At 43.5% G+C, this 24,891-nt stretch overlaps 1 protein-coding gene across 2 annotated transcripts; it reads right to left on the minus strand.

Moving 5' to 3' along the window:
• Positions 1-43: 43 nt before the first annotated feature.
• ebi (transducin beta like ebi) lies at positions 44-22,368 on the minus strand. 2 transcript variants are annotated; one of them, XM_037434882.2, is made up of 12 exons: positions 22,185-22,368; positions 21,627-21,714; positions 21,420-21,565; positions 19,931-20,090; positions 16,493-16,628; positions 16,213-16,351; positions 15,682-15,745; positions 13,436-13,533; positions 11,242-11,627; positions 8,850-9,015; positions 7,774-7,875; positions 44-655 (listed from the first exon to the last, which is right to left on the minus strand). In XM_037434882.2, exons 2-12 carry the CDS (start codon positions 21,682-21,684, stop codon positions 626-628), a joined length of 1,485 nt encoding a protein of 494 aa, XP_037290779.1. In that variant the 5' UTR covers positions 21,685-21,714; positions 22,185-22,368; the 3' UTR covers positions 44-625. The 2 variants fall into 2 exon arrangements, with proteins under 2 accessions (XP_037290779.1, XP_037290780.1); XM_037434883.2 differs by lacking the exon at positions 22,185-22,368 and adding an exon at positions 21,852-21,972.
• Between the last annotated feature and the right edge of the window lie 2,523 nt (positions 22,369-24,891).

Here is a 24,891-nt window from a genome sequence, read left to right on the forward strand (position 1 = left end):
CAATCAGATATATGCAAGCAAGTCTTCAGTCAGAACACAAGAGACCAAGGTAAAGTAATTTATTTGCCTTAGGTCACTAAGAGTCGCAGGTGCATTATTTTTTGTGCATACCAATTATCACTCAGCATGAATTGCAATAAATCTTATCTGCCTTGCACACCTGCAACACTGATTCTGTTGGGCACCCTTGAGACGGCACCAGTTGACTGTACAGGCCGACGTTTTTTTAATTAAACGACAATGTTTTGGAGGAATCATGTACACATGAATGTATCTACATGAAGTTAAAAGAATACATTGATTAACCCTCCTCCCATTAGAAACGTCAACATTATTTACAATAAGCGAAACAACACCCACCTCGGGCCCCTTCAGTTCCCATCTTAACATGATGAACAACAGATTTGTATGGGTAATCTTAGTGCCTGCAGCTCTGGCTGCATTTGTCAAAAAGCCAAGGCACACAGACAAACATGTTTCAACAGCAGGCTGCCATGCAGCCACGCATGTGCGCTCGCCAAGGTGCACAAAAATGGGGGCCAACCCTGGGGCTGCGATCACTGGGATGTCTCCACAGTTCAACCACCTCTGCTCCAAAGCAGCAAGGCACAGCAGCAGGGCTCCATTATAACTTCCGCAAGTCAAGAACAAACACCTGCAAGAAAAGTGAAGGTGATCATACTTCATGTCCCAGTGAACTCTACATAGCTAAAGGGTCGTAAATTTTATGCAAGGTGAGGATACACGAAGCTTCCAAGGCAACAAAGCGTACTGACACATAATAATTTAAGACACTATTTGCATTGCCGATGACCTGGACACAGAAAATTCAGAACCAGTGCCTCTCACAGCTGCGAGCGACCAATAAGTAAACGGCACACTTTCCAAGGCAGTGCAGCATAACCATCATGCATGCACAGTTCTGGAACCTTCACGGTACTACCAGATGCCCACATGCTCTGCTAAGCTGCTGCTGGACAAAACAGTTGGTTATGAAGTTTGGGGACCCGTGGCTTTGCAAAGTACACACATCATTAGTACACACAACATATGAGGTACTTTCCTTTTGAATGTTCCCAATTCTGTGCTAGCAAAAAGCTACACTAATGGACTTAAAAAGACCACGTCCAACCTGTGCATTTACACTAATGGGTTCTACCTAACTTACTCAATTCTGACTTGCAGCTTTCTTCAAATGGAGCAAAAATATTGCCTGCAAATTAGAATAAGGTAGAGACATTGTTCATGAAATATACAGGGAAGTTCCCACACAAGGAGATGATGGGCGAGTTTCAGAAACTTTGCTTAAAAAAGATGGCTAGCTGACAAAAAAAAAAAAAAAAAAAAAAAAAAAAAAAAAAAAAATTGCTCTAGCATTTTAATACCCCCGCATGTTCTAGACCAAAGTACCATTTAGAAAGTTTGATAACCAAAGCATTAATGGGGGTCTAACGCTCTGCAGCATGTCCTGAAATGGTTCGACCGACGCCGGCGTTGCATAGCGTTGAGTGCTGTTGCTGTCACGAGGCTATTTAATGAACAAGCTCTTGTGTAGGTTTGTGTAAAACAAAAACAGATGACATGACCGTCATCGAGAAATGAGCCGATGAGACCATTTGTTCCCAACAAATCCTGAACACTCAATATATTTACGAAACTGCCAAAAGATAGTAAATAACAGACAAAGAACGGAGCATTGAAAAGTAGAAAGCGGTTAACAGAACTAACAGATGGCTAAAAGTCATGAACAGTGCGTAGAAATAAATGTTCAGAGGAAAAGAACCCGTATCCCCACATAGCAGAATGCGGTGCTTGCAGCGGAGGCTCTGCCACCGAGGTATGGACGCACTCATGCAAACGGCGACGGCGGTGATGCGGTTGAGACGCTCACATCGTTGACTCGCAGGGAAGGAAGCATCAGGCTAGTTGAGGTCAGAGACCTTTCGGCGTTCGGCAGCCACAGCTCGCACACGAAGCCGGAGACGTTTCTTGTACACGTATCTTGTACATGTATCAGTTTACACACCAGAAACCAGAACAAGCCTGGCCCACGCCAAGCGACGAGAAGAAGCTTTGTGTCCAGGTGAGAGCCCGCTGCGACCTTGATACAGGAGCTCTGCTGGCTGCCATTCCCGCGCCCTGGCTACCTTCTTCACTTGGTCCCTACTCAGCCACTTCTGCCTGGCTTCGCTGTTCTTCTCCCGTGGCTCTCCCAAATGTCCGTGGAAGCTCCTTATTGGCTTCAAATATTCACACCCACACGTGCCGCAACTGATCGTCATCTTCGTCGTCCTCTTTGGTTCAGGCTGATGGCGTCGTGCACTTTTCAAACGCGCACATGCACATCACAGTCACCAATAATTTGGCAATGCATGCTGACATACTATCCAAACATAGCAATGTGTCACATCTACAGCAGCACCCAGTGCCTTGCATCAGCCAGACCAGTCCAGGCCATGCTGCCTGGACTGGTTAAGTCTGCTGACGATTGTACATCAGCAATTGTATGCTCAAAAAGTGAGTCTTCTTTGATCACTTCTTCAGGCTTGGCATGCGGTGCGATACTGTGGGAATACATAGGAATTTTTTTTTCTTTTTGTGCAGATGTCTCAGTGCATCTTTTTAAGTGCTTTACTATGGTGGTGTGCCAGCTATCGCTTGTGCACCCGGTCGTGCACAGGTATGCAGTGGCTAGTTTTGGATTTGTCCTTCAAATGATTCCTGCTTCTTGCACCCACAAAATTGATGGCTATCTAAACTCCCAAAGAGTGACAGCTTTTTTACTCTCTCATTTATTGCTCTTTGATGGTTTCCTTTATGTTTGAGCATTCAATGGCAGTTTTAACACGCAAGGGGGGGGGGGGATGCTATCGTATGCGCCCTCTAGGCGATAAAAAAGTTCCGACTCATTTGATTTTTGCTTCAACAGCGCTTCTTGCATGCTTTTATCTGCTCTTAAAGTTACGATGCGTGGGGGCATGTTATAGATTTGAACTTGTTACAGAACATGGCGGCGATGACAAAAACCCGCCAAGAGCGTCCATATAATTGCTATCGCAATAATAACACATTTTTTACCGCCAAAAAAGTGTTTTGGGTTAGCTCTGCCTCCAGTTCCCCTTTAATTTGGTTTGTACATTTATCTTTTGAATTTTTCATACAAAATATTCATATAACAAAATCCTGTTTATCGAAAATATTTCCAGGAACTTCTCAATTACGTTTTATCCAGGATTAACTGTATTTATAAAAACTTATTGTGCCCGAAGGGGGGTTAGGTTAATGTTTAGTTCCAATAAAAGAGTCGGAGCAGCCGATAGGCTCCACAAGCGAGCACTCAACTCTGGTGTAGAGCAATGTTTCCAGATATCTATCTTTCAAGTGACAGGTTGCCCTCAGTGCCTTGCGTGCAGTTATTCCATTCTGCTGTCAAATTTTGTCAAATTCCTGTTGCTTGTACATGGCAGTTTCAGTGTCCCTGTCACTATCTAATGAATGATTCAGGCAGGAACGTCTTTCAGACTTGGAAAAATCACTATTGAGTGGCAGATGCAATGCCGTACAATTTGTAGAGTTGTCCATGTCGTCCACTATTACCACCAAAACAAGTCAACCACCAGTGGTCCTCCCAACCAGACAAACGTGTTAAAGGGAGTACCAGGGAGTCTACCAAACTGAGTTTTCCAGGTTTTCCCTAAGTTATTTTGCTAAAATTCCCAGAAAGAAATAATTTTTTTTTGTCACGACTTGACGGCTGACACCATGCCTTGAGACGATGTATTGTCACTTTCAAGTAGGTACAGCCGTCAGCACCTTTAACACGAACGCTCTACCACGTGTCTTGCGGCAGTTTGATTGACGCTGACACCACGTACGTTTGGGTTTTGTTGCCAAGATGCTAACCATACATGCCGACATACTATCCATGCCTACCGAGGTATCTCAGCAAAAGCGCCAAGCATTTTGAGGCTGGCATCAATCAAACTAGCCCTGGCCATGCATCGAAGTGTTTCTGTGAAATGTGCTGACGGCTGTACAGTTAAACTTCATTGTGACCTAAAATGGGCAATTTACCGCATTATATGAATGCTTTGTTCACTGATATCAATGCTTTGTTGACTGAAATTCTTCTTTTCATGCGAAGTATTTGCAACTCAACAGAATGTTCAGTGTGCTGGCAACACTGGTCGAAAAACAAAGATGGCTGCACCTAACGAGATAAACGCGGCACATTCGCTATAGTTTCGCTTGGCTAAAGTCTCTTAATTGTGACGTGGGATCGCAACGCTTCGTCGAACGCGAAAGGGACGGAACACCTCATCCTCATCAGCATAAATGATTTCACTGGCAAAACAGCGGAAATAGTTGCGCTGTGCGTGTAAACATCGAGCCTCTTCTGTGAACAGTGTCATATTTACTTCAGGTTGAACCTGTCTAGCGAGCCTGAGGTTGAAGATGGCAACTACTCATGTTTACGGGTCTCTCCAAAAGGTGCTAGGAGTTTTGCATTGCATTGCTACACTGCTACAGCCAAAGGCTTATCAGCTTGCAAGGTAACTACGCTGCGACCCGTGCTGCCGATCGCATGTATCCCACGCCGTTCACTTGATTTCATAATGGAGCTATGCCTGGGCCAGCGTAACTTGAGATAAGGCAAATCGTAGTTTCTACTGTAATAGAAGTGCTCCTTTCTTTACGCTCGCTGATCCAATGTATTATTAGGTTTCTAATGAATAAGGTCGTGTTCTTCCGAACACTTGCTTGTTTATGTTGGAAGAAGATTATTATTAAAGGGGCCCTAAAACACTTCTTCAAGTAAAGAACTATAGAATACAATCACTAAAGGGCTTAATACCTCACGAATTCAACGCAGAAAAAATTTTTAAATTCCATCCAGTATGAGCGGAGTTAGCAAGATTTGTCTCACGCTGCAATCTCTCTTGTTTTGCTTAGCGCTGGAAGCTAAGCAGGGGGGATGGCATGGGCTAAGATAATACGTCACGCACGTCTCCAGACCTTGAACACTTTGTCTTTTTTTTTTCCGCTTCTAATATGCCACTTTTTCAGTGTGATCGCGCTCACACACAAGGACAAGTCGTGGCCTTGTGTGTGGCCAGTTTGAAGCTTCACCAATATGACACGCATTAGGAAGAAATAACTGCGGGTTTCATGCATTGCGCAAGTGCAGCTATTTTGCTGCTGCTACTTGTTATCAAAATGTTCAGTATTGCCTACAGTAGTGCATAGTCATGTTACCCAGCTGAACTATTCGCTTTCCACTCAGTCCGACAGATGCTCAACATGAAAAACTGCACGTTGCACGCTAGAAAAAACAAAAAGCTCACATCTTGCCACAAGGAGAAGCAATTAATGCAATAATTTGAAACTATGAATGAAGAAAAGCTATAGCAGCCAGGGGTGTAAGCTAGAAATTCATTACGAGGTGGAGATGGGGAGGGAGGGAACTTAATCATGCTTTATACAGTAATACCTCGTTAACTTGAACTCTCATATCTAGAAAAATTGGCTAAGTCAACATTTTCCATGGCACCGAACATTTTCTATACGTCCCTTGTATATTTTTCTTTGTACCTCGAAGTACTTTTTAGATAATTCGAAATCTTCACTGGGAGTGGAACGAAAATTCCACCGCCACGCTATTCCACAAGATTCACATGAAGTCCGTCAATTTTTTAAAATTTATTTAGTCGCGCCTGCCACTACGTCGATGCTTTCTTAATGCGTAGTGCATCGATTTCTCAGACGTCCGAAATCCTGGACATGCCTGATTTCCTGGACTCATCCCCAGCACAGTCAGATTTCCCATAAAGTCAATGTATTAAGAAGTCCGAAATTACGGGCACTTATAGCCTTCACCATTCAATCTTCCGGACTTTTTGCTGCTACCCTTCAACTCGAAGTTGCCACCAACGCCTCCATTGTGGTTGTTTTTGTATCGAACCCAACTAGGCATTGTAGGTGTGGCCCAGTGTGGCCAGCAGCACCATGCCTACCGCACCGCGGCTGCCGTACTCTCGAAACCGTTATTAGTCCAATCTAGTGCATGCCGATCCATTGATAGCCATAGCCCACTCAAACCACAAACTGCACTGTATTTATTCACATGTTTTGTCAGCTCTGCGGTCGATTGTGTGCTACACGCGTTATCTTCAGCGATCATGTTTTACGATCATCCACATCCATCGAGCTTTTAGCTGTTTGGCACTGCCTTTTCATCAAGCGAATTCACCGTTAACAGCCATGGCATCAACTGCTCCTTCGTTTTTGTCTGCTTCATCGAAGCACACAAATCCCTCCGTAGGCTTACCATAAAAAAGCAAGCCACCATCTTGAAACAAAACCAAAGCAGCCAGTCGCAGAGGCAGAGATGGGAAGGGGGTTTGAAACTGATAAGCACTGTTTCGGACTTCATGAAGAACAAGGCGAAGATCTTGAAAATGGCTGCCAAATCAACCGGAGCTGCAAAGAAGAATTCAAGTCAGGGTGTTTACCCAAAGCTCGAGGAAGCGCTCCTCGTGTGGTTTAATGCCATGATCACCAAGAAAATTCCAGTGTCAGGCGACATCCTAAAGCAGAAGGCGGAGGTTTTTGCGCTTCGGATCAACATGAAGGATGTCAAGGTCAGTTGTCAGGTGATATCCCGAAACGGAAGGCGGATGTTTTTGCGCTTCGGATGAACGTGAAGGATTTTAAGTTCAGTGATGGATGGCTTCGCAATGACTTGAAATTCAAGAAGATGTGCAGGAAAAGCGGCGCCGTCGACGATTTCGTAGTTGCCAAATATCGGAATGGAAGGCTGCAGTCCTTGCTTCAGCAGTTTTTACCAGACGATATTTTCAACTGAGATGAAACCGGACTGTTTTACAAGCTGCTGCTAGAGAAAACACCTGCATTTGCTGGTGACCCCCACCACAGTGGCAAGCATAGCCAGAAGCTTGCATTGCTTGTGATAGGGAAGTCGAAGCATCAAAGATGTTTCAAGGAGGCAGTGTCTGCCTATTCTTTACGAAGCCAACAAGAAGGCATGGGTGACGCAGCAGCTATTCGAAGTGTACGTGCGAAAGCGGCAAGGTTCGTGCAGCAACATCAAAAAGTGCTGCTGTTTGTGGATAACTGCACTGCGCATGAGCACATCAGGACCTATAGGCAGCACAGATTCTACTGTACAGTACGCGTGGGAGAAGAGGGCACATCGCAATAAGCTGGGCGCCGAGCACGCTCATTGCTCCATCTCGCTGGTTATTTAAGATTGGCACCGCTAGCGGTAAATGGTAAATATAAATAGCTTGCCGTTTGAATGTTGCAGGAGTTGTTCCTTCGTGGCTTAGTGGCTAACGCCACGCGCTCAGGAGCGAGAGGTCCGACGTAAGATTCCACGCGCCGAAGTCTTTTTCTGGAATATTTTTTTTTCGTGCATTTTTATATACAGTGGATTCTCAGTAAACGAAACCTGAGGGGACTGGGAAAATATGTTCCATTTAACAGGAGTTCCATTTACTGAGAGGTGAACATGGGTGCAGAATACAAGCCCGAAACCAAGCATTGCAGAGGCAATAGTTCTGTTCAAGCAGTAGTCTCGTTTAACAGTTTTCCGTTTACTGAGAGTCTACCGTATATAGCTACGTACATATGTACGGTGAATGACGGCAGCGACAAACGTCGACGTCGGCGACAAAAACCAGCCGAAAATGTTCATATAGTTGCTATCCCAATAAAAAAACCTTTAAACTAAACTGGGAAGTCACAGCTTACCGAACCATCAGATGCACTGGCACCAACTTTGTCTCCCCGCTGATTCCAGCACACCTCAAAGATGCCACCTGTGCCTTTATAGCTGTGGATCAAGTTGCCACTCTGCACGAGAGAAAGAGGCCAGTGTTTTCATCTGCTGAGCAGCCAATGGCATAAACTTGGTGCACAGCATGTTACAACACAATATCTACAACACAACACGCCACCTCTTGTAAACTCATGATAAAAATATACGAATATGAGCTATGAGCGAGTCACATTATGTGAAATTACCATATTTGCTTGAATGTAACAAGCACCCAATTCTCGCAGGTTCAAAATAAAGATACACATGCATAACTGTTACCAGAGTATAAAGAAACTGCGACATGATGTTCTGCTGACGATTAGCAGCAACTGAGAAACAAGCACTAAGTGTCATTATAGAATGTGAAATTTGTTCTCCTGACATTTTCTTTTTGCCTATTTAGTTTTGTTGGATTTAAAATAAACTTCTGGATACATTTTGATTGCATGACATTATAAGGGCCATAAACTTGAATAGCTTAATCCACATTGATTTGTTTTAGAAGAACGGCAAACTGATGTTTGAAGTTAAGATATTGTAACGTTTGGGACCAGTAGAATCTCCTCCTTTTCAACAAGCAGCTGAACATCGCTTTCTTTGCACAACTCACAGCCATAGGCCCTAGGCACGAAATAAAAATGCAACGCAGGTTTATTTAAAGGGCTCATAACTTTACTTTAATGCAGGCTTTTGATATGAAAGTGGTGTATGACTATTTGCTCTTTATGGGGAGCAGCTATGACATGCACAGCTCACAGTTCCACATGAAATAAATCTATGCGAACTCGCGTCAAGATGTGCTTCATGACTTTGATGACATAGCATGTGACTCCTGTGATGGGAGGCTGCTGCCAACACCAAAAACATAGTTTTGGTTTTGTCGTCGGTTCGAACGTGCAGGCAATTTTTCAGGCAATTGAAAAAAAAAAAAAAAAGAAGGTGCACTTTAGATTCCAAGTGAATAAAGTATGTTCAATATGTTTAAACATGCTTGAACAAGAGTGCAGACCTGTGTAGACCAGATGTGGACGCACTTGTCAAAGGACCCACTGGCCAGGAACTTGCCATCTGGGCTAAAGGCCACACTGTACACTGGCTCTGTGTGCTTCGTAAGTGTGTACAGGCAGACCCCTCGCTCCACTTCCCAGAGGCGCACAGTTGAGTCAAATGATGCACTGCACATCAAATGCGCACTCTTTTTTTATACCTCCACTCATACAAACTTTTATTTTGCAGATATAAATCCATTAGTAGCATTATCCTTTTTAGCAAAAAAAAAAAAAAAGTTACAAACAAAACTTTCGCTGTCAGGGGCCCTTTAAATGAAACTCAAATGGAAGAAATCCATGAACGTCGCAAATAAGTTCGTTATATCCAAAAATTCACCATAAAAGTTTGTTCCTAACACTATATTTATTGCAAGACTACATTCATTTACTTCGTTATATCCAGGTATGAGTGTATATCCTGGCCAAGTCAACCCAGTGATTGCACGTGTTCCCGTGCACTTCGCAATAATCGACATTTTTTGTAAATTTGAAATAAAAAAAAGAAAGAAAAGGGGCAGCACACTGCACTTTTGCTCACAACGAAAGTAAGGATCATCCAAGAACCGCAACAACCTATTGAAGATAAAAATTGTTAGAAAGTTAGTCCTAATAAGTCTATGCTGTCAAGGACACTCAAGAACAAAGGCAAGATTGAAAAAGCTGTCAAGCATGGGAACTTTGCCACGGAGAAAAGACAGGTGAGAATGATGGCATATTACAGTATAGACCGCTTATAATGCAAGTCGCGGGAGTCGCGAATATCCACACTTCAAGCGATGCAGCACTATAACAAAACAACCTTTTTCAAAAGGTGCAAATTGCGTAAAACATGTTGAGCAAGCAGCCTCGCATGTCTGAAAATAGAAGTATGCGATGCGTGGTGCTTACGACCTTATAAATTTCCAAAAGATGCGCATTGCCAACGAAACTAACAAGAAAGGGGGGGGGGGGAGGTCTAAGAGAAGGCAACATCGCGGAAATTCACCGAATGCTTCTCAGGTCACCTCAATTATGCGTATTACACTGAATGTCAAATCACGTCCAACATTTCAAACTGTGAAAGACGCCAATCGAATCATGAACCACCATTCGAGCCCTACATGTGCCACCCTCATTTTCATTATCAATATGTATTCCTTCCTGTGAAGTACAGCCCCCGCAAAGAGTTTTGTTCATTCAGTACCAAACTGCAACTTAGATTGCACGCGAACGCAAACAAGACCGATTAGGCCTCGCCTGCCGTTCGGTATGTTGTCATGGGAAGTTTGTCCAAGACATGAAGATCCGGCATCTAAAAGATGGCACTCAAGCACTGAACCAAAGACAAGTATACGAAGTTCGTTCATAGCAGGGAGATCCACAACAACGAAAACCTGCCAAGCTTATGTAAAACAATGCACTGGCAGCAAAGGTGAAACCTCGTGCCATGAAGCCGTAAAAAGTTCTAAATTTACGGACGAGTTCTAAATTACGGACGAGTTCTAAATTTACGATCTGTAGCAAGCACGATAACGATGACGCTTTTATCGACAGGAAACTGTTAAGCGCAGTTTATAAGGACGAGATCGCACGTGCCAGGTTGGGCTGCGCGCGGGTGGAGCCACCCTAGTGACGCTGATCTGCGCGCCGGTGCAAAGGTTTATCCGCGGACGAGGCAACTGTTTTCAGCTAGCCCGGCAAGTGTGCCGCAGCCTCTTTTCCTTATCTTTCCCCCCCCTGTCTTTCGTTCGTTCGCATACCCTCCTCCTCTTTCGTAACGACCTCGTCGCTTACTCCCCATCGGCACATCCAACACCCACTCCTTTCAGTCACGTACTCGCTACTGCGATTGTCACAAAGACTTTCCGGCAACTGCATTATAACTGGTCTCTCATCTTGGGGGGACTTCACAATAAACGATATGCGTATGCATGGAGTTCTATGGGAGGGTGAACGGGAGTCGAAAAAAAACCGCATTGTAACAGATTCTGCAATATGAACGGTTACATTATAAGTGGTCTACAATGTAACATGTGCTTTTTCACTGGTTCAAGTGTGCATGAACAGCGGCCCCATTTTGTTTGAGAAGGCCAAAGAGATCGCTTTACTGATTGGGATCGTGGACTTCAAGGCGAGCGATGGCTGGCTGAGCCATTTAAAAAAGCGGCATGGGCTTATCTATTTACGTGACAAATGCCAATAGTTCTCTTTGGATCTCACCTCAGGCATCATTGAGTTCCACCCAACGTATTCAATTCCTTGAGCACATCACTGCAATGCTTCCAATCGAGACATTTCGAAATTGCGTCTACGGGATTCATGACCAATAAATTAAGAGATAGCACCACAAGCATTTTGTTGAGGATAGCATACCTGGCAAGGATGAGACTCATGTTAGGGTTGTTTGTCCCAGGCCCCGTGGGGCTCCACTTGATGGTGTAAATCTCTTTGCTGTGTGCCTGCAGGTCGTGCACACAAGTGTCCTGCTTCATGCTCCATATCTTGAGAGTCATGTCATCTGAGCACGAGGCCAGCAGTGCCCCCTGGGGATCCCATTTGATGGCGTTCACCTCATTGGTGTGGCCCGTGAATGTCTTGACAGGCTTATCAGCACCGAGCTTGCACACATGAATGCACTGGTCTGTCGAACAAGAGGCAAAGCTCGTGTTGCTCTGCCAATCCACATCCAGAGCAGGTGCTGTGTGGAATGCAAATTGCTGCGTGCACTGCCCTGTGCTTGCATCCCAGATTATGGTCGTCTGCATACAAGACAATAGATGCCTATACATTCCCTTCTAAAAGCAGCAGTAAGCCATGCAATAGTTCTTTAATTAATGAACAAACCACTGACCACCAACTATCAAGTAAAGCAGCAAACAGGGTTGACTGCCATTGAGACTGCTCAAGATGAATTTTTAGAGAGGAAAAAGTGAATTTACATATTTTTTTCACATGCACTGGATGAAAAAAAAAGATAATAAAAGAGGGGTGGAGGGTCACAAGAATCATTACTTTAATTCAGCCAAACTTCTGCAACCATACACGCTATCACGCTTGAGCGGGAAGTGATTATGCTAGCTTCCTGATATGTACACTCTGTTCACACATAATAATAATAATATTATTATTAATAATAATAATAATAATAATAATACAGTGAAATCTCGGTACAATAAATCTCAACGAACTGCTAGAAATAATTCATCATCTTGAAAATTTGTAGTAGTGAAAGTATTGAAAATTTGCACAAAAATCGTAAATGCAAACATGTGAGTCACCTACCTGTAATGTGTATACATTTGTGACAGTGTTATGCTCGAATGAGCGTGAAAAAAACACGAAATATTACGGAATAAGTGCACGTTTATTTGAGAAAAGGTGAACTGCTGAAAAACGAACTCTTAAGCGTGTGCATCCTCTTTACGCACTGCGAAGCGTAAGCGTTAAATACCGATTCTTCGCGTTGGTTCGCACGCACTGTTTCAACGTCGTCTTCGCTCTCGTCGCAGTTTCCCTATCATGATAATGGTATGAATTTTATCGGTTGTCAGCTAAGCTAACGTGCATGCTTCGTCGTTGCACTGTGCGTAGTGTTCGAGCGTTGCATGCATTATCATCGGCGACTCCATCCCACAGGTTACTCATGCCACATCTTTAACTGCCGTAGCATTCCTCTCGAGCTGCTTCTGGAACTCAACTTCAACGTTCAACCACCAACGAAAACGCCAGAAAACAGCCGTGGAACAACAGCGCAGGTCAAGCTGTCCGATGAAAACGAAGGCAACGGAGCAAAGCCTGGGGCGGAAAACATGTACCAGGTGATGGTGATGGCAATAGGATTATCGCACATTTGAACACGGCGGGCAGCTAGAGAAATACGCGGGCGCTCTGATGATGACAATAGTGGCACTTATGGAGCTGGGCATTATTTATAGAGCCTCGAATAACTTTTTTAAATCGCTATTCGTTATTTCGAAGTGTACGGGAATAAAAGGGGCATAAAACTTAATAAATTATTCTGAAACATTTGGTATTCTGAAATTCATTACAGTCGAACCCCGCTACAACAGAACTGACGGGGCACAAAAAAATTTCGTTGAAGCGAAAATTTCGTTGCAGTGAAATCGAAAAAAATATAGCTGATCTGAGCTAGCAAAACAAAGGAACGTTTATTCTCAAAATTCAAAAAATGTCCGCTGCTTACTATGCTTTCCCAGCAGCGTCACGATGTGATTATCACCCATGCATAGCGAGGCCATGGTGAAAAGCATGCTGAAACGACGCCTAAAGCCGCTTTCGTGAACGAACCAAACAGTTGCATTAACACGTTAACACCAGCAGCTGTCCGTCGTCAAAAGTATCCGACAACACCGAGATGGAGGCAGGGTACCGTAGAGCGGCGATTTTTGCATTATTCTATGCCATTCTTATCATCCATCACTCGCGGCTATCTGATTTTATTGATAATGCGGAGGAACAGCCTTTCAAATTTCAAATTTTTTTTTCGCGGTAGCAACTCAACGCTCATCCCTAGGCGACGTCAATATACAAGTTGTGGGCCACCAACCTTGTCAACACCGGCACTGAGAATGTAGTTTCCCTTGCGGTTCCACTTGAGCGCAAATATGGGGCCTTTATGCTGCCCTAAAGTGCTTGCCAGGTGACCTGTAATTATGATGCAACTATGAATTACACTCAAACCTAGATATAAAGAACGTAGATATAATGAAATGTTGGTTTAAATGAAAAATGGTCTTGCAATAGATACAGTAATGAGAATATACTTTCATAACAGTTTTTGCATATAACTGTGTTTACACGTACAATCCTCGGACTTTCTTTCGTGGAAAACCGATGGAAAGTTGGGGGTGCAAGAATTATGCCGGGAAAATTTTCTGCGAAAACGTACAGAGTGAATAAGTAAACAAAGTGGTTGCCAATCGAGATTCTAACACCTGCGACTAACTACGAGCTACGAGAAGTACTACTAAAGATTTACCCTAACAATAACACCACAGGTTTAACACAAGGCAAGACATATTTCAGGCACAAAAGCCGCAAGCAAATAGTAAAGAAATACCGTACACAAAGCTTGCGGGTACTGCAGCCGTAGCTTTAGCGTTTTTCACTCAACCGTTAAACGTTAGCGAGCAACGTCAACCTTGGACTGTTGGCCATCTAACGCGGAATCGTTTGCAGTTGCCCTGTGACGAAACATTTTACCATCCATCCCAGTGTTAGTCACGCGAAAGGCCCAACACGTCTTTGTGGCTTTCAGCGGCTCGTGCTGCCGTCACCAGTAGCGAACACAAAACTCGTGGTCTATGAGGTGCTTACAGGCGGCCCTTCTGCCGTTGTTTAGTGCATGATTAATCACTTTCAACTTGAAAGCAGCCGTGTAACTTTCGTGTTGCCCCATAGTGTAACCACAGAACAGACGCAACATACACAACAAGCGGCAACACGCGCACTTGCCACTTTGGCTTGGCTTGGATTACACTGCAGCTCGTGCTATGACCTCCGAGATTGGTGGCGCACACAGTTACCTCGAAGGTCGTGCTTATGCGTCGATAGTATGCATTATGCTTAAGAGATGGCGCCAGCATTTTGTGCGCTATCCTCATCAGTGTTTTGAAGTAGCAGAAGACATTTCTTCAGCAATTTTTGGGGGATCGATAATTACTCACGGAAAAAAAATCGCATTTTTGTTGGGCAATGCGGGGGGGGGGGGGGGGGTGCGAGAACTATGAAAGTGCGAGGATTACGCGAGTAAATACAATAACACACTTATTTTCGTCTAAGATGCACCTCTGTTATAATGAGGTTTGAGTGTATACAGGTCTATATAACCATTGATGGATGTGAGGCAACACATACGGCATCGGAATAAAATGCTCTTAGCTTGACATGGCGACACCAACTTGGATGAAATGTCAAAAATATTTTGCATGGATTTGGCCTGCTTTAACGTTCCAGTACAAAATGAACCGCACAAAATGGAATGAACACACGATTTGTGACAAGTGTAAATTGTTTACAAATCTATTTCGTAAAAGTGCAGCCATTTCAAGAAAACTAAAATTATCTAGGACACTACTCATGAAAAGTAGTTTGCAATCCAGCATATGAAATAGTATGTCCCATTTCATCATATTGTTGCCCCTTCACAATATTCCTGGAATAATTTTTGCCTTACACAATACGTGTCCCGCAGTCACATTAAAAAGCTGATCAAGCTGAAGTAGACTTCCGGAGGTTGCGACCTTAACATACTGCTTTTCTTTGCACTTCATTTAAATTAAAAATTATAAACTACTGCACCTTGTAACTTTACATACTGTCAGGTGAGATTCTTTAACTCAGCTTTGTCCCAAATTTCCAAGAGCCTTTGTGAGCACCAATATAGCCTGAAACATGTATGGCACAGTGCTGTGCATTAGATCGCTTGGGAGTAGTAAAAAGTATGAATTAGTCTGCGGAACTTGCCAATTTTTCAGATGATTTCAAGATTCCCTGGAAATACGAAAAATGAGACTGACTGCATAATTAATTAATTAAACATTAGCAATACTTCATTAATAACTACTTCACTGTACTGGAGTAACACCTTCCCTTTTTTTAAAATAATGGTGCTTGCTAGCTGGGACTACCTGCTTATCAAGTTTTCACTAAAAACAGATCAAATAATCATTATTTCAAAATATGACTTGATTTTGGGTAGAGATTCATTACCACTTGAATAATTAGGTGCAAAATAATATTTTTGTAGAATAAATGTGACGCCACACTAGATAACAGGACCAGTGTTCTCACCATCTGTCGTCCATATTCGAGCGAACCCATCGTATGATCCCGTGGCCAGCAGGGTGCCATCAGACTGCAAGCAACACAGAGGCCAAATGAGATTTTTTTTATTAGAAGTAAAAGATAATGCAAGCCAGACAGAAGAAATGCACATTTTAAATGCATAGCCATTGCTATGCTGACACAACGAAACAACAGTATTACTGTTATGAAAGATTTACACCCTAGAATTTTTTAAAGCGCATCAGCGTTGACCCTTGGACATGATAGTGCCTATTATAAAAGGGAAGTCAAAATATTTCCTACACAATGCACAAGCATGCAAGATGCACCTGCCGCGAGACTATTCCGGACAGAAATGATCATCCAAAGAAACAACATACTGGGGCATGCTGCAACCTACAATAAAACTTTACACTTTATAAACTTTTACCATAACAAAATGTACGGCTACTTTTTTGGCAAATTATGGTTAAGTATGCACATTGTGTCAATGAAGTCTCGTTTTATGACACACGAGAGAAATGAAGGGACACCTACATTCCAGTCAAGCGAGGTGACATCCTTGTTGCTGGGCACCTCAGTGCCTCCTTTCTGTATGCAGTGCCTCAGCACTAGTTGGTTAGGGCTGGGACTGTTGTCATTCATATTCCAGATGCGGGCTGTCGAGTCCCCGGACCTGCAACATGTAATACAACGCAGGCCTAGCACGACACAATTATGAGCAGGATATGAAGCTTTTAGCGATTACTGCAAGTTCCACGAAGTGTGCCAAATACATGCTCTAGCCAAGAAGCGTGCAGCGAATTATGGCACATACCCAGATGCCAAGAGATCAGACGTCGGATTCCACGCACAGATGAACACTTCCGACTCGTGACCTTTGAGTATCGTTGCCCGGCTGCTCGGAATTTCCACACTGGCCTCGACTTCCATCGCTTCGTTATGATTTGTTCCTGAAAGGTGACACAATTTACTTCACCAACTGCAGCTGCACTCCCTATTAGAAGACGAAGCAAGAGCTAAAGGTGTAAAAAAAAAAACAACTGTGATGAAGCGTACAGTACATTTAAGATAGTCAGTGTTAGAACGACACAAATAAGCATAAATAAATGAAGTGTTCAGTACAACTCTAACTCCTTTGAAAACTTCACTATAGCTTTTGATGTCTACAAAGGTTGTAAATAAAAAAATTCACTAGGCCTCTGAGTTTTATTTTACATAAGCAGGCCAAGCAGTTCCATTGCTCTCTCTGCAAGATGCACCATAGTGTTCTTGCTGGACTGATTGACCTTTGTTGTAATATTGATGACTGGTTTCCCATATTTACGGATTCCACCTGTAGGTCCTGTTACTCCTGTTACCACTGAAGCTGCAAAAATGCAAACTTTTGGATCCCTTGGATGAAATGAAAGCACCTCTGTTAGATTGATAGAGGTTGGACAAGATTAAAAATATTTCAAGTGCCGTGATCGAACGGCCCAGTAGCTTACATATTTGCTAGGGTTATTACGTAATATGAGCTGCTCTCACTTCTATCAATCTTGAAAATAGCCAACCTGCACCAAAAATAAGTAAAAACCAAGTAAACCAACCAAATGAAATTTTATCCTGTCATCAGCCCGAAACAGCAGACAAACCTGGAAACCCTACTGGCAATGGTCAATGAGGGATCTTTTAACAGACACTTCTAAAGATAGCAAGGACACAAGGTTAAAAAAGATCCTTTCAATTTCGGAAGTGTAACTCTTTCGACAGATTTCTCACCTTCACCCCCCCCCCCTCTCTCTAAACACTCCTATTTTTGGCTGAAAAGCTTTTTTTCAGTCAGTAAGTTGTGAGTGAACACACACCTCGAGCGCTCTGTGCTCTCCAAACTTGACTTTTTTTCTTCATTAAAGAAAAAAACTATGTAACAAGAATAAAAACGTTTGCCTCTCTGTAATCAGTAATAAATAAGAAATGGTCTTGTCACTATTTTAACGCTGTTTTTCTAGCCTTGGCAATTTGAGGTCGCAGCACACATTTTTTTTTTCAACACTACTAGCTACATTACGCCTCGTGTATTCCATATGTGTTGTTACGCCAAGGGAAAAGAAGGCCTTTAGGAAGCACAAGTCTTGTGGCAACAAACAAAGGTATCTCACAAACGCGAGTGAATACTAGCGACATACTGAGCCACCAAACACTGCACCAGCAAGCTATTCAACCTCCTTTGAGGTGTGCATGGCCACTTCTTTACCTGCACCAGTTTTAGAGGCATTTAAGCGTGTACACAGGCAGCCACCTCAGCCTGAGCTGCTGGAGAAGCGCTTTCATAGACGAAACCAAAATGCAAATGAATCATTCAATCACACTGTCCCAGAACGAGGCCTGAAAAATGTATTTGTTGGGCTTCGCAGTCTTAGGATCGCAACATTGGATGCTGCTTTTTCATACAATGATGGCACTACGGCACGTGTCTACGTTTGAAAATCTTTAGGGCTTAAAGCCTAGGCACAACACAGTCAGATTATCGAAGAGGTTGATCACAATTGGCAATGCTTTGCAGACAAAGCTGCACGACCGCTCACGAAAGAGGCAAGACAAGCAAAACGACATGTTGAAAAGCGATAAAAACGACTTTGACGATGATTGTTGGTCTGATGGCTACAAAATAAATTACATGAACAGTGCCTGTGTTAAAAATTGTTTACGTTTAATGTTTGTTTTTTTCTCTTTTAAACTCAATTGTCTTAAAAACCATATTTTTTTCTAACCTAGGTGCAATTACTTTCAATGTATTCTAAGGAAAGGACACAACTATCGACGTAAAATTAAAGCTTTACACCAAAGAGTTTGTGTTAAAAGTTTAGAAATGCACGCCTCGGCACGGTGTCTCGGCATGGACGCGCAGGGCTGTGCCGCGCTGCGCTGCGAGGGTCCGCAGCCATAAAGGGTCCCGTTGCTGGGGCAACCTTCCCGTGCCCTTCGAAATCCCCGCTGTCTTCATCGCAACATCCTGACATCGCCCGAAGCGTGGGCCCGAACGGCCTCGAAACGGACAACGCCGATCACCGTGCTTTCTTTATTCGGCCACTGATGTACATGCGTGCACGGCCGAAGGAAGTGGAAAGCCTGCAGTGACGCCAGGTTGGCTGCTTCGTATACACTTTGCAGCTTCCCTTTCGCCATCTGCGTGCCGGCGAGATATGCGGAACACGCTCGTTAATTAGATTTCCTTTTCGCCGCTGGGCTGGACCTCCGTATACGCTGACGATCTAACGTGGCTCGGGAGTATTTCCTCGGCCGAAATTATATGCACAACGTGGCACATGTTATGCAGAGCAAAACGGTATAGTAGCCGCGTTTGTTCGTTTGAATGTCATATACTGCTACACTCATTGAAGGGCCGCAGTTGCGCGGTTGTGGCGCCTATATGAATGACCCGTGAGACCTTCATCGAAGCAATCGTCGGAGTCGACTGGATATTCGATAAATGCTGCGCGCTTCTTATGCACTAACATCATTTATATACGAAATTTCCAATATGATGTGCCTGGCGATTTCACCACTCTTTCAGAATGTCGGTTCGAACCTGCTTGGTGCGCCCCGCCGCGGTGGTCTAGTGGCTAAGGTACTCGGCTGCTGACCCGCAGGTTGCGGGATCGAATCCCAGCTGCGGCGGCTGCATTTCCGATGGAGGCGGAAATGTTGTAGACCCGTGTGCTCAGATTTGGGTGCATGTTAAAGAGCCCCAGATGGTCGAAATTTCCGGAGCCCTCCACTACGACGTCTCTCAATCATATGGTGGTTTTGGGACGTTAAACCTCATGAACCAATCAAGTTTAGAAATGCACAAATTAAGTCAAAATTCAGACACTAGTGAAAAAATATTACGCAAGAACAGTAACATTACTGAGAGCTTAATGATTCTCCTTAACCTAAAAAAGCACAAAATTTAGAAAAAGAAACGATATATGCATTATGCAAATACCACATGTAGTTCCCGAGAAAGGGGTACCTCATCATAATCGAAAATGCATGGTAGGTATAGGGCCTACCTGGTGCCCTTGAGCCTCTACAAAAATTTTTGCACATCGTAACTCTTGCAGTTCACACAAACTTGATTGTGTCTGCAATTGGCTCTTTAGCTCATTACATTAAGCTCCCCAATGAAACAACAGAGCCCTCCGAGTCTTTGGTGAAGTATAGGCATGTGATCAACTTTCAGCAGCACTTCTCGCTGCTTCTGAATCAGTCACAACACGACACTCACCGCCAAAGTTGTGGGTAGTATCCTCGCCATTGGTGTTGCTTGGCTCTGCCTTAACTACTGCATTCTTGTTGTTATGGGCCTGCTGCTGCCGTGATGCCACCACATCAGGCATGACGGCATCGATCAGAGAGAGGGACTCAATCATTCGCTCTGAGCCATCCTGGGAACGAAAAAGAGGATGAAAGATAACTCATGGTGGAGATCGCAACATAGATATTGTAAACGGGCAAGGGTGCCTATTTTTTTTTTCTAGCAGCAAAGCTGTATATGGCTCAAGTTCAGTGTAAGAACTCAACATGACAGTCTGTCCCTCCATCATGAGGTGATCATCATCATTAAAGCAGCCCCGCGGCGCTTTTTTTATCAGCATTCTGCAGAGCTGGAATGTGGATAGGGCTGAATACTGAGATGAACACAACAAGGATTATCAATATTGGTGCAGGGTAACGGAAGTTGTTCGTCTTCAAACTTCAAAACCCCAGCAGATGATGAGAAAAAACGTTCCCTTCCGCATTTCACATTCGCACTGATGTTAAAGACCAGTTCGAATCGCCACACACACCTCTTGAAGAGGCGTAACTGAATTTACCTTGCAGTGGCAGTTGTGGAGTGCACCTAACGTCGTTTCAGAATTGTTTTCAACATTTCATACTTAAAAACCAAAATCATTTTGCATCTTTAGAAGCATAAGGAGTGCTTTTTACAATTTTCAGCATACAACTGCACACATAGCTGCAACCTTTTCACTTACCACACTGAACTGCAATATTGCATCTGCCAAAGCAGCTTTCAGAGTGAACAATGATGCGTGCCTTTCTTTTGGTGCAAGTGCCCATATCGCTACATAAAGACATTTATTTTTCTAGAAGAACTTGCTCCTGGAAAAGTTGGTGCATATGTTCGCTAAACATAGGTTCCACACAATGCTTGAAAGGTGAATAAAGGCCCAAGAATAGATGGAGAAGTGCCAAATACCAACTTTTTATAATACCTTATTGTGTCACATCTTTTCCAAAACAAAACTACATCAAGAAAAAGCAGTATAATTGCCATTATTCCAAAATGCGTACCCACAAGAGAGGAGCAAGGGAAACAGCACACATGTGCAACCGCCTTATCACAGGAAAGACGAGTCAACAAGAAGGCTACTTATCCAAATTGATTACTAGTTGCTTCCTTATCTGTCAACGTTACAGAGGGAACACTATTCTAAGTGGTTGAGTTTCCCCTGTCTAACTTCCATGATCTTTCTGGCCAGTGAGTTTAGACTGGCACAATACATTAATGCTCATAGACTGCCGATTGCGCCGGCAATCTTTGCAGTGCAGACAAAGGCGAGTGCTACGTGCAGGAGCCTTCAATGACAATTGCATGCTTTTCAAGTCACCATCTTTAACGGTACACCGCATTCATGTTCCACATGTGGCAAACAGTTTCGTTTCACTTCACGCATCCAGATGTAGGAAATACAATAAAAGAAGTGACCTACCTCTCCAATGCTGATTTCAGCCTCTGTATACTGAAGACCCTTCTGAATAATGGACAGCAATGCAGCAGGAGGAACCAGAGCCCCATTGATATTGGACTGACTGATGTGGCTTTCGATGCCGAAGGTGTAGGCGGAGTGAACGAAACCTGCACAGGGGAACGCCTACTTCGCACCTGAACCCACCACCGACGATGACGTCGCACTTACCCGATTCTTGCAGATACCGGTAGACAAGAAAATTGACTTCATCGCTGCTAAAACTCATTTTTCGTCATGAATACTCCTTCAGTGCCTTCTGCAAGCAAGCGAAAGGGTGCTGAGAAGATTTGTCAAAAGATTACAGAAAGAACATGCAAATCTCGGTAAGTTGTGCGCAAATCATGCGCATCAAAACAAGGTTGTATTAATGATCCGTGTGAGCCAGATGATCACCTCTTAGCAATGTCAAGAGAGAGGTGCGGGCCAAACACTAAACGAGCGGGACATTGAAGACCGACGGTAACAAGGTCGCGTAAGAGTTGCACAGGCCATCTAGGCCAACAACAATCAGACGATATTGATGCATCTGCAAAGCACGCGCCAGTCTGCATCCGGTCAGAGGTGCGCCGACTGCCGGTCACAAGTAGCGGCACGCGCGTCAGCGCGGCAAGACAGCAGTTGTATCCACAAGCACACAGTCTTCAGAAGAGAAACACCGGCGGCACTCACGGATCACTAACACCGAGTGAGAAACCAAGTACAATGTTTTGTGCTAGGCCTACTCACCCGTCAAACTCTGGTCAAACCGGGCTGGAGACTGAAATATGTGCCGCGATGAAGACCGCGGAAATTGGTGCGCCGTAGTTGCTGTTATCTTGTGCCGGACGGCTTGTGTAGAACTATGTGTATACGGCGTCCAATATGGGTTGCACAGCACCAAATAATTTAATAACCAAACTATCATCCATCGCCGACCGCAAAACGAAATAGCCCAGCGGCCGCGAAAAGCAATGGCGACCTCTGTCGCCAGCAGCGCGACACATCATCGTAGCGCTGCTATCGCTGCTCTCACATTAATGACAACTCGAACTTTGAAATAAACGTCGTGCTGCCGAATTTAAAAAGTGAAGCATGAAGAATGTGTTACACTACTTTTAGTAGATAGTGCGCGAGTACTAAAACCTAATTGCTGAAGTGAAAGCAATTCCGAAAGTGAAGAAGCCTCCGCCATCTTACTGGGGGCAGTATTAATAGGGCACCTTAGTAGCCTTTTTTTTTTCCCTTCGACACTTAAATGCAACTTAAAAATATACTCCTACTCAGATCGCAAAAAGAATGCCCGAGTATGTCACTACAACTAACGGTCTTTTCATTTTACACCAGAATCTAATCGCACCAGAACGTGCGGTTAGATTTACGCCTCGGTATAAGCAAAATTCTCGATATAAAGAAGTATTTGTTTTCCTAACCTAATGTTCATATAACACCATGTGTCAAAGAGATGTCACTGCCACCACATGAAAACCTGGCAAAAAAATAAACTTTTGATTGAACCAATGGTTACATCGCTGAAGCCTGCAGGCCTGCACGGTTTTTCTGGATGGCTTTGAGGCTGCGGAAAAGGCTGCTTGTTGGCTTTGCTTTCAACCCGTATCTTTTGCCTTCACAGGGGTAGCACAGATCACGCGGTCAATGCGCAGCATGTGTGAATCTTTGTGCAAGGTGGCACAGTTTTCGGTACTTTGCCGCGCGTGTCATATGGGCAGCTGTAGATGTGGTAACAGTAACGTAAAAGCTCCAATTTTCCTTGAAAACAGTAGTGATTGGCCCCGAAGAACATCTATCACCTGCTTGACCTGCCCAGTTACTGGCTGCACCGCTACCAGCTCTATAAATATGGATCGATGCTTTGCTATAAAAGGCGGCTTAGAATTTCGAGAAACAAATAGGTAAATCTGTTTCAATTGGGCACACAATGCCCATACGAGGCCACCATAAATGGAGGAGTTGTGGTTACTACTTTCACGAGATTATTGATCACTGCTCCATTGTTTTTGATGGGTGTGATCGCTTTCAATATTGCACATTAATCAGAAGTTGTTGAGCATTGGCTTTGCAGCTATCTGGGCAATACGAGAGGTTTCGATGGCAAAACACAGCGACAATTCAATAACTCCGCTTAAACCTAGTATTTTTATTTATTATGTACAGTGTTGTGAAGGTTCTCTGCCAGCACTGCATAGTTGCGCGGCAACAGCTCTCAATAATCGGAATGTTTCAGGTTGCAGTGATATGCAAAAATTTTTATTTAGTCAATACTGTCGGTCCCTCTTGTCCAGCACTTCCGTTAGCTGATGTATTGATCTGCTGCAAAGTCTGTGAGCAATTTAATTTATATCTTCAGCATATGCCCTGTAGTTGTGCCATGGATGCTGTTTCTGTAATGTTATGCTGTCAGGATCGTGATATAGTGTGCGAGATCACATTGTGTTTATTTATTTTGCAAGGGAGTTTAATGGCAACGCCAGGTAGTAGGCAGACAGCCGGTACGGACACAAATACTCGAGCAGTCCAGCGTCTACAGCTCGTGCACACGCTCGCACTTCGCACTCAGAGATGGTTCCACTGGTCGTTGCCCTGCGAATTCCGCACTACAATTTATTTATTTATTTATTTATTTATTTTACCCTCAGGGCCAAATGGCATTACAGAGGGGGTGGGTTAATTACAATAAAATATTTAAATGAACAAAAAGCAGTGAATACGGTTATATCGTACAAATAAATCTCTTAAAAGTACAATGTCTGCTAATATACTATATAATAATACATGTCGGGTAATACAACACCGAACTTTATTATACAATCTTAGCTATTGCAACAAAAAGAACTTATTACACAATGTTAGCTAATGAAACACGGAACAAGTTGTTATCACTAACAGCAACAATGTCACCGGGAAGTCTGTTCCACTCCTTTGATGTGCAAGGCAAAAATGAAGAAAGTTTTTGTGTTACATGAAGGGATGCCTACTCTGTGATGGTGGTCAATGCGGCGGGATATGTGCCATGGGTGAAGTAGTAGTTGGTCATGCAAGATGGGATGATTGTATATCTTGTGAAATAGAGTTAAATGGGCGACTTTTCTACGAGATGCTAAGAAAGGGAGTGCAAGATAAGTTTTAATGGTTGAAATGCTCGCGGTTCTGTTATAATTGGACAATATAAAACGAACGGAGTTATTGTGAACAAGCTCAAGGGAAGTTACCAGATTATTATAGCCGGGGTCCCACACGGTGGTAGCATATTCTAATTTAGAGCGTATTAGTGTTTTATAAAGCTGCAGTTTTAAACTATGTGGGACGTTGAAAAGTTACGTCGTAAATAGCCAAGTATGCAGTTAGCATTGTTAATAATGTATTCAATATGAGGTGACCAGTTGAGGTTAGTTGCTGTGTTAACTCCAAGATACTTATAACAGTTACTAACTGTTAT

This window comes from Rhipicephalus microplus, chromosome 1 (assembly GCF_043290135.1).
Source record: "Rhipicephalus microplus isolate Deutch F79 chromosome 1, USDA_Rmic, whole genome shotgun sequence".
In the NCBI taxonomy this organism is placed as follows: domain Eukaryota; kingdom Metazoa; phylum Arthropoda; class Arachnida; order Ixodida; family Ixodidae; genus Rhipicephalus; species Rhipicephalus microplus.

Coding starts and splice junctions, on each gene's coding strand:
- ebi (XM_037434882.2), bottom strand. CDS start 21,684: ATGAGTTTTAGCAGCGATGAAGTCAATTTTCTTGTCTACCGGTATCTG. Junction 21,566..21,626: donor CCGGTATCTGCAAGAATCGG/GTAAGTGCGACG, acceptor TCCCCTGTGCAG/GTTTCGTTCACTCCGCCTAC. Junction 7,876..8,849: donor TCCACATCTGGTCTACACAG/GTCTGCACTCTT, acceptor TCTCTCGTGCAG/AGTGGCAACTTGATCCACAG.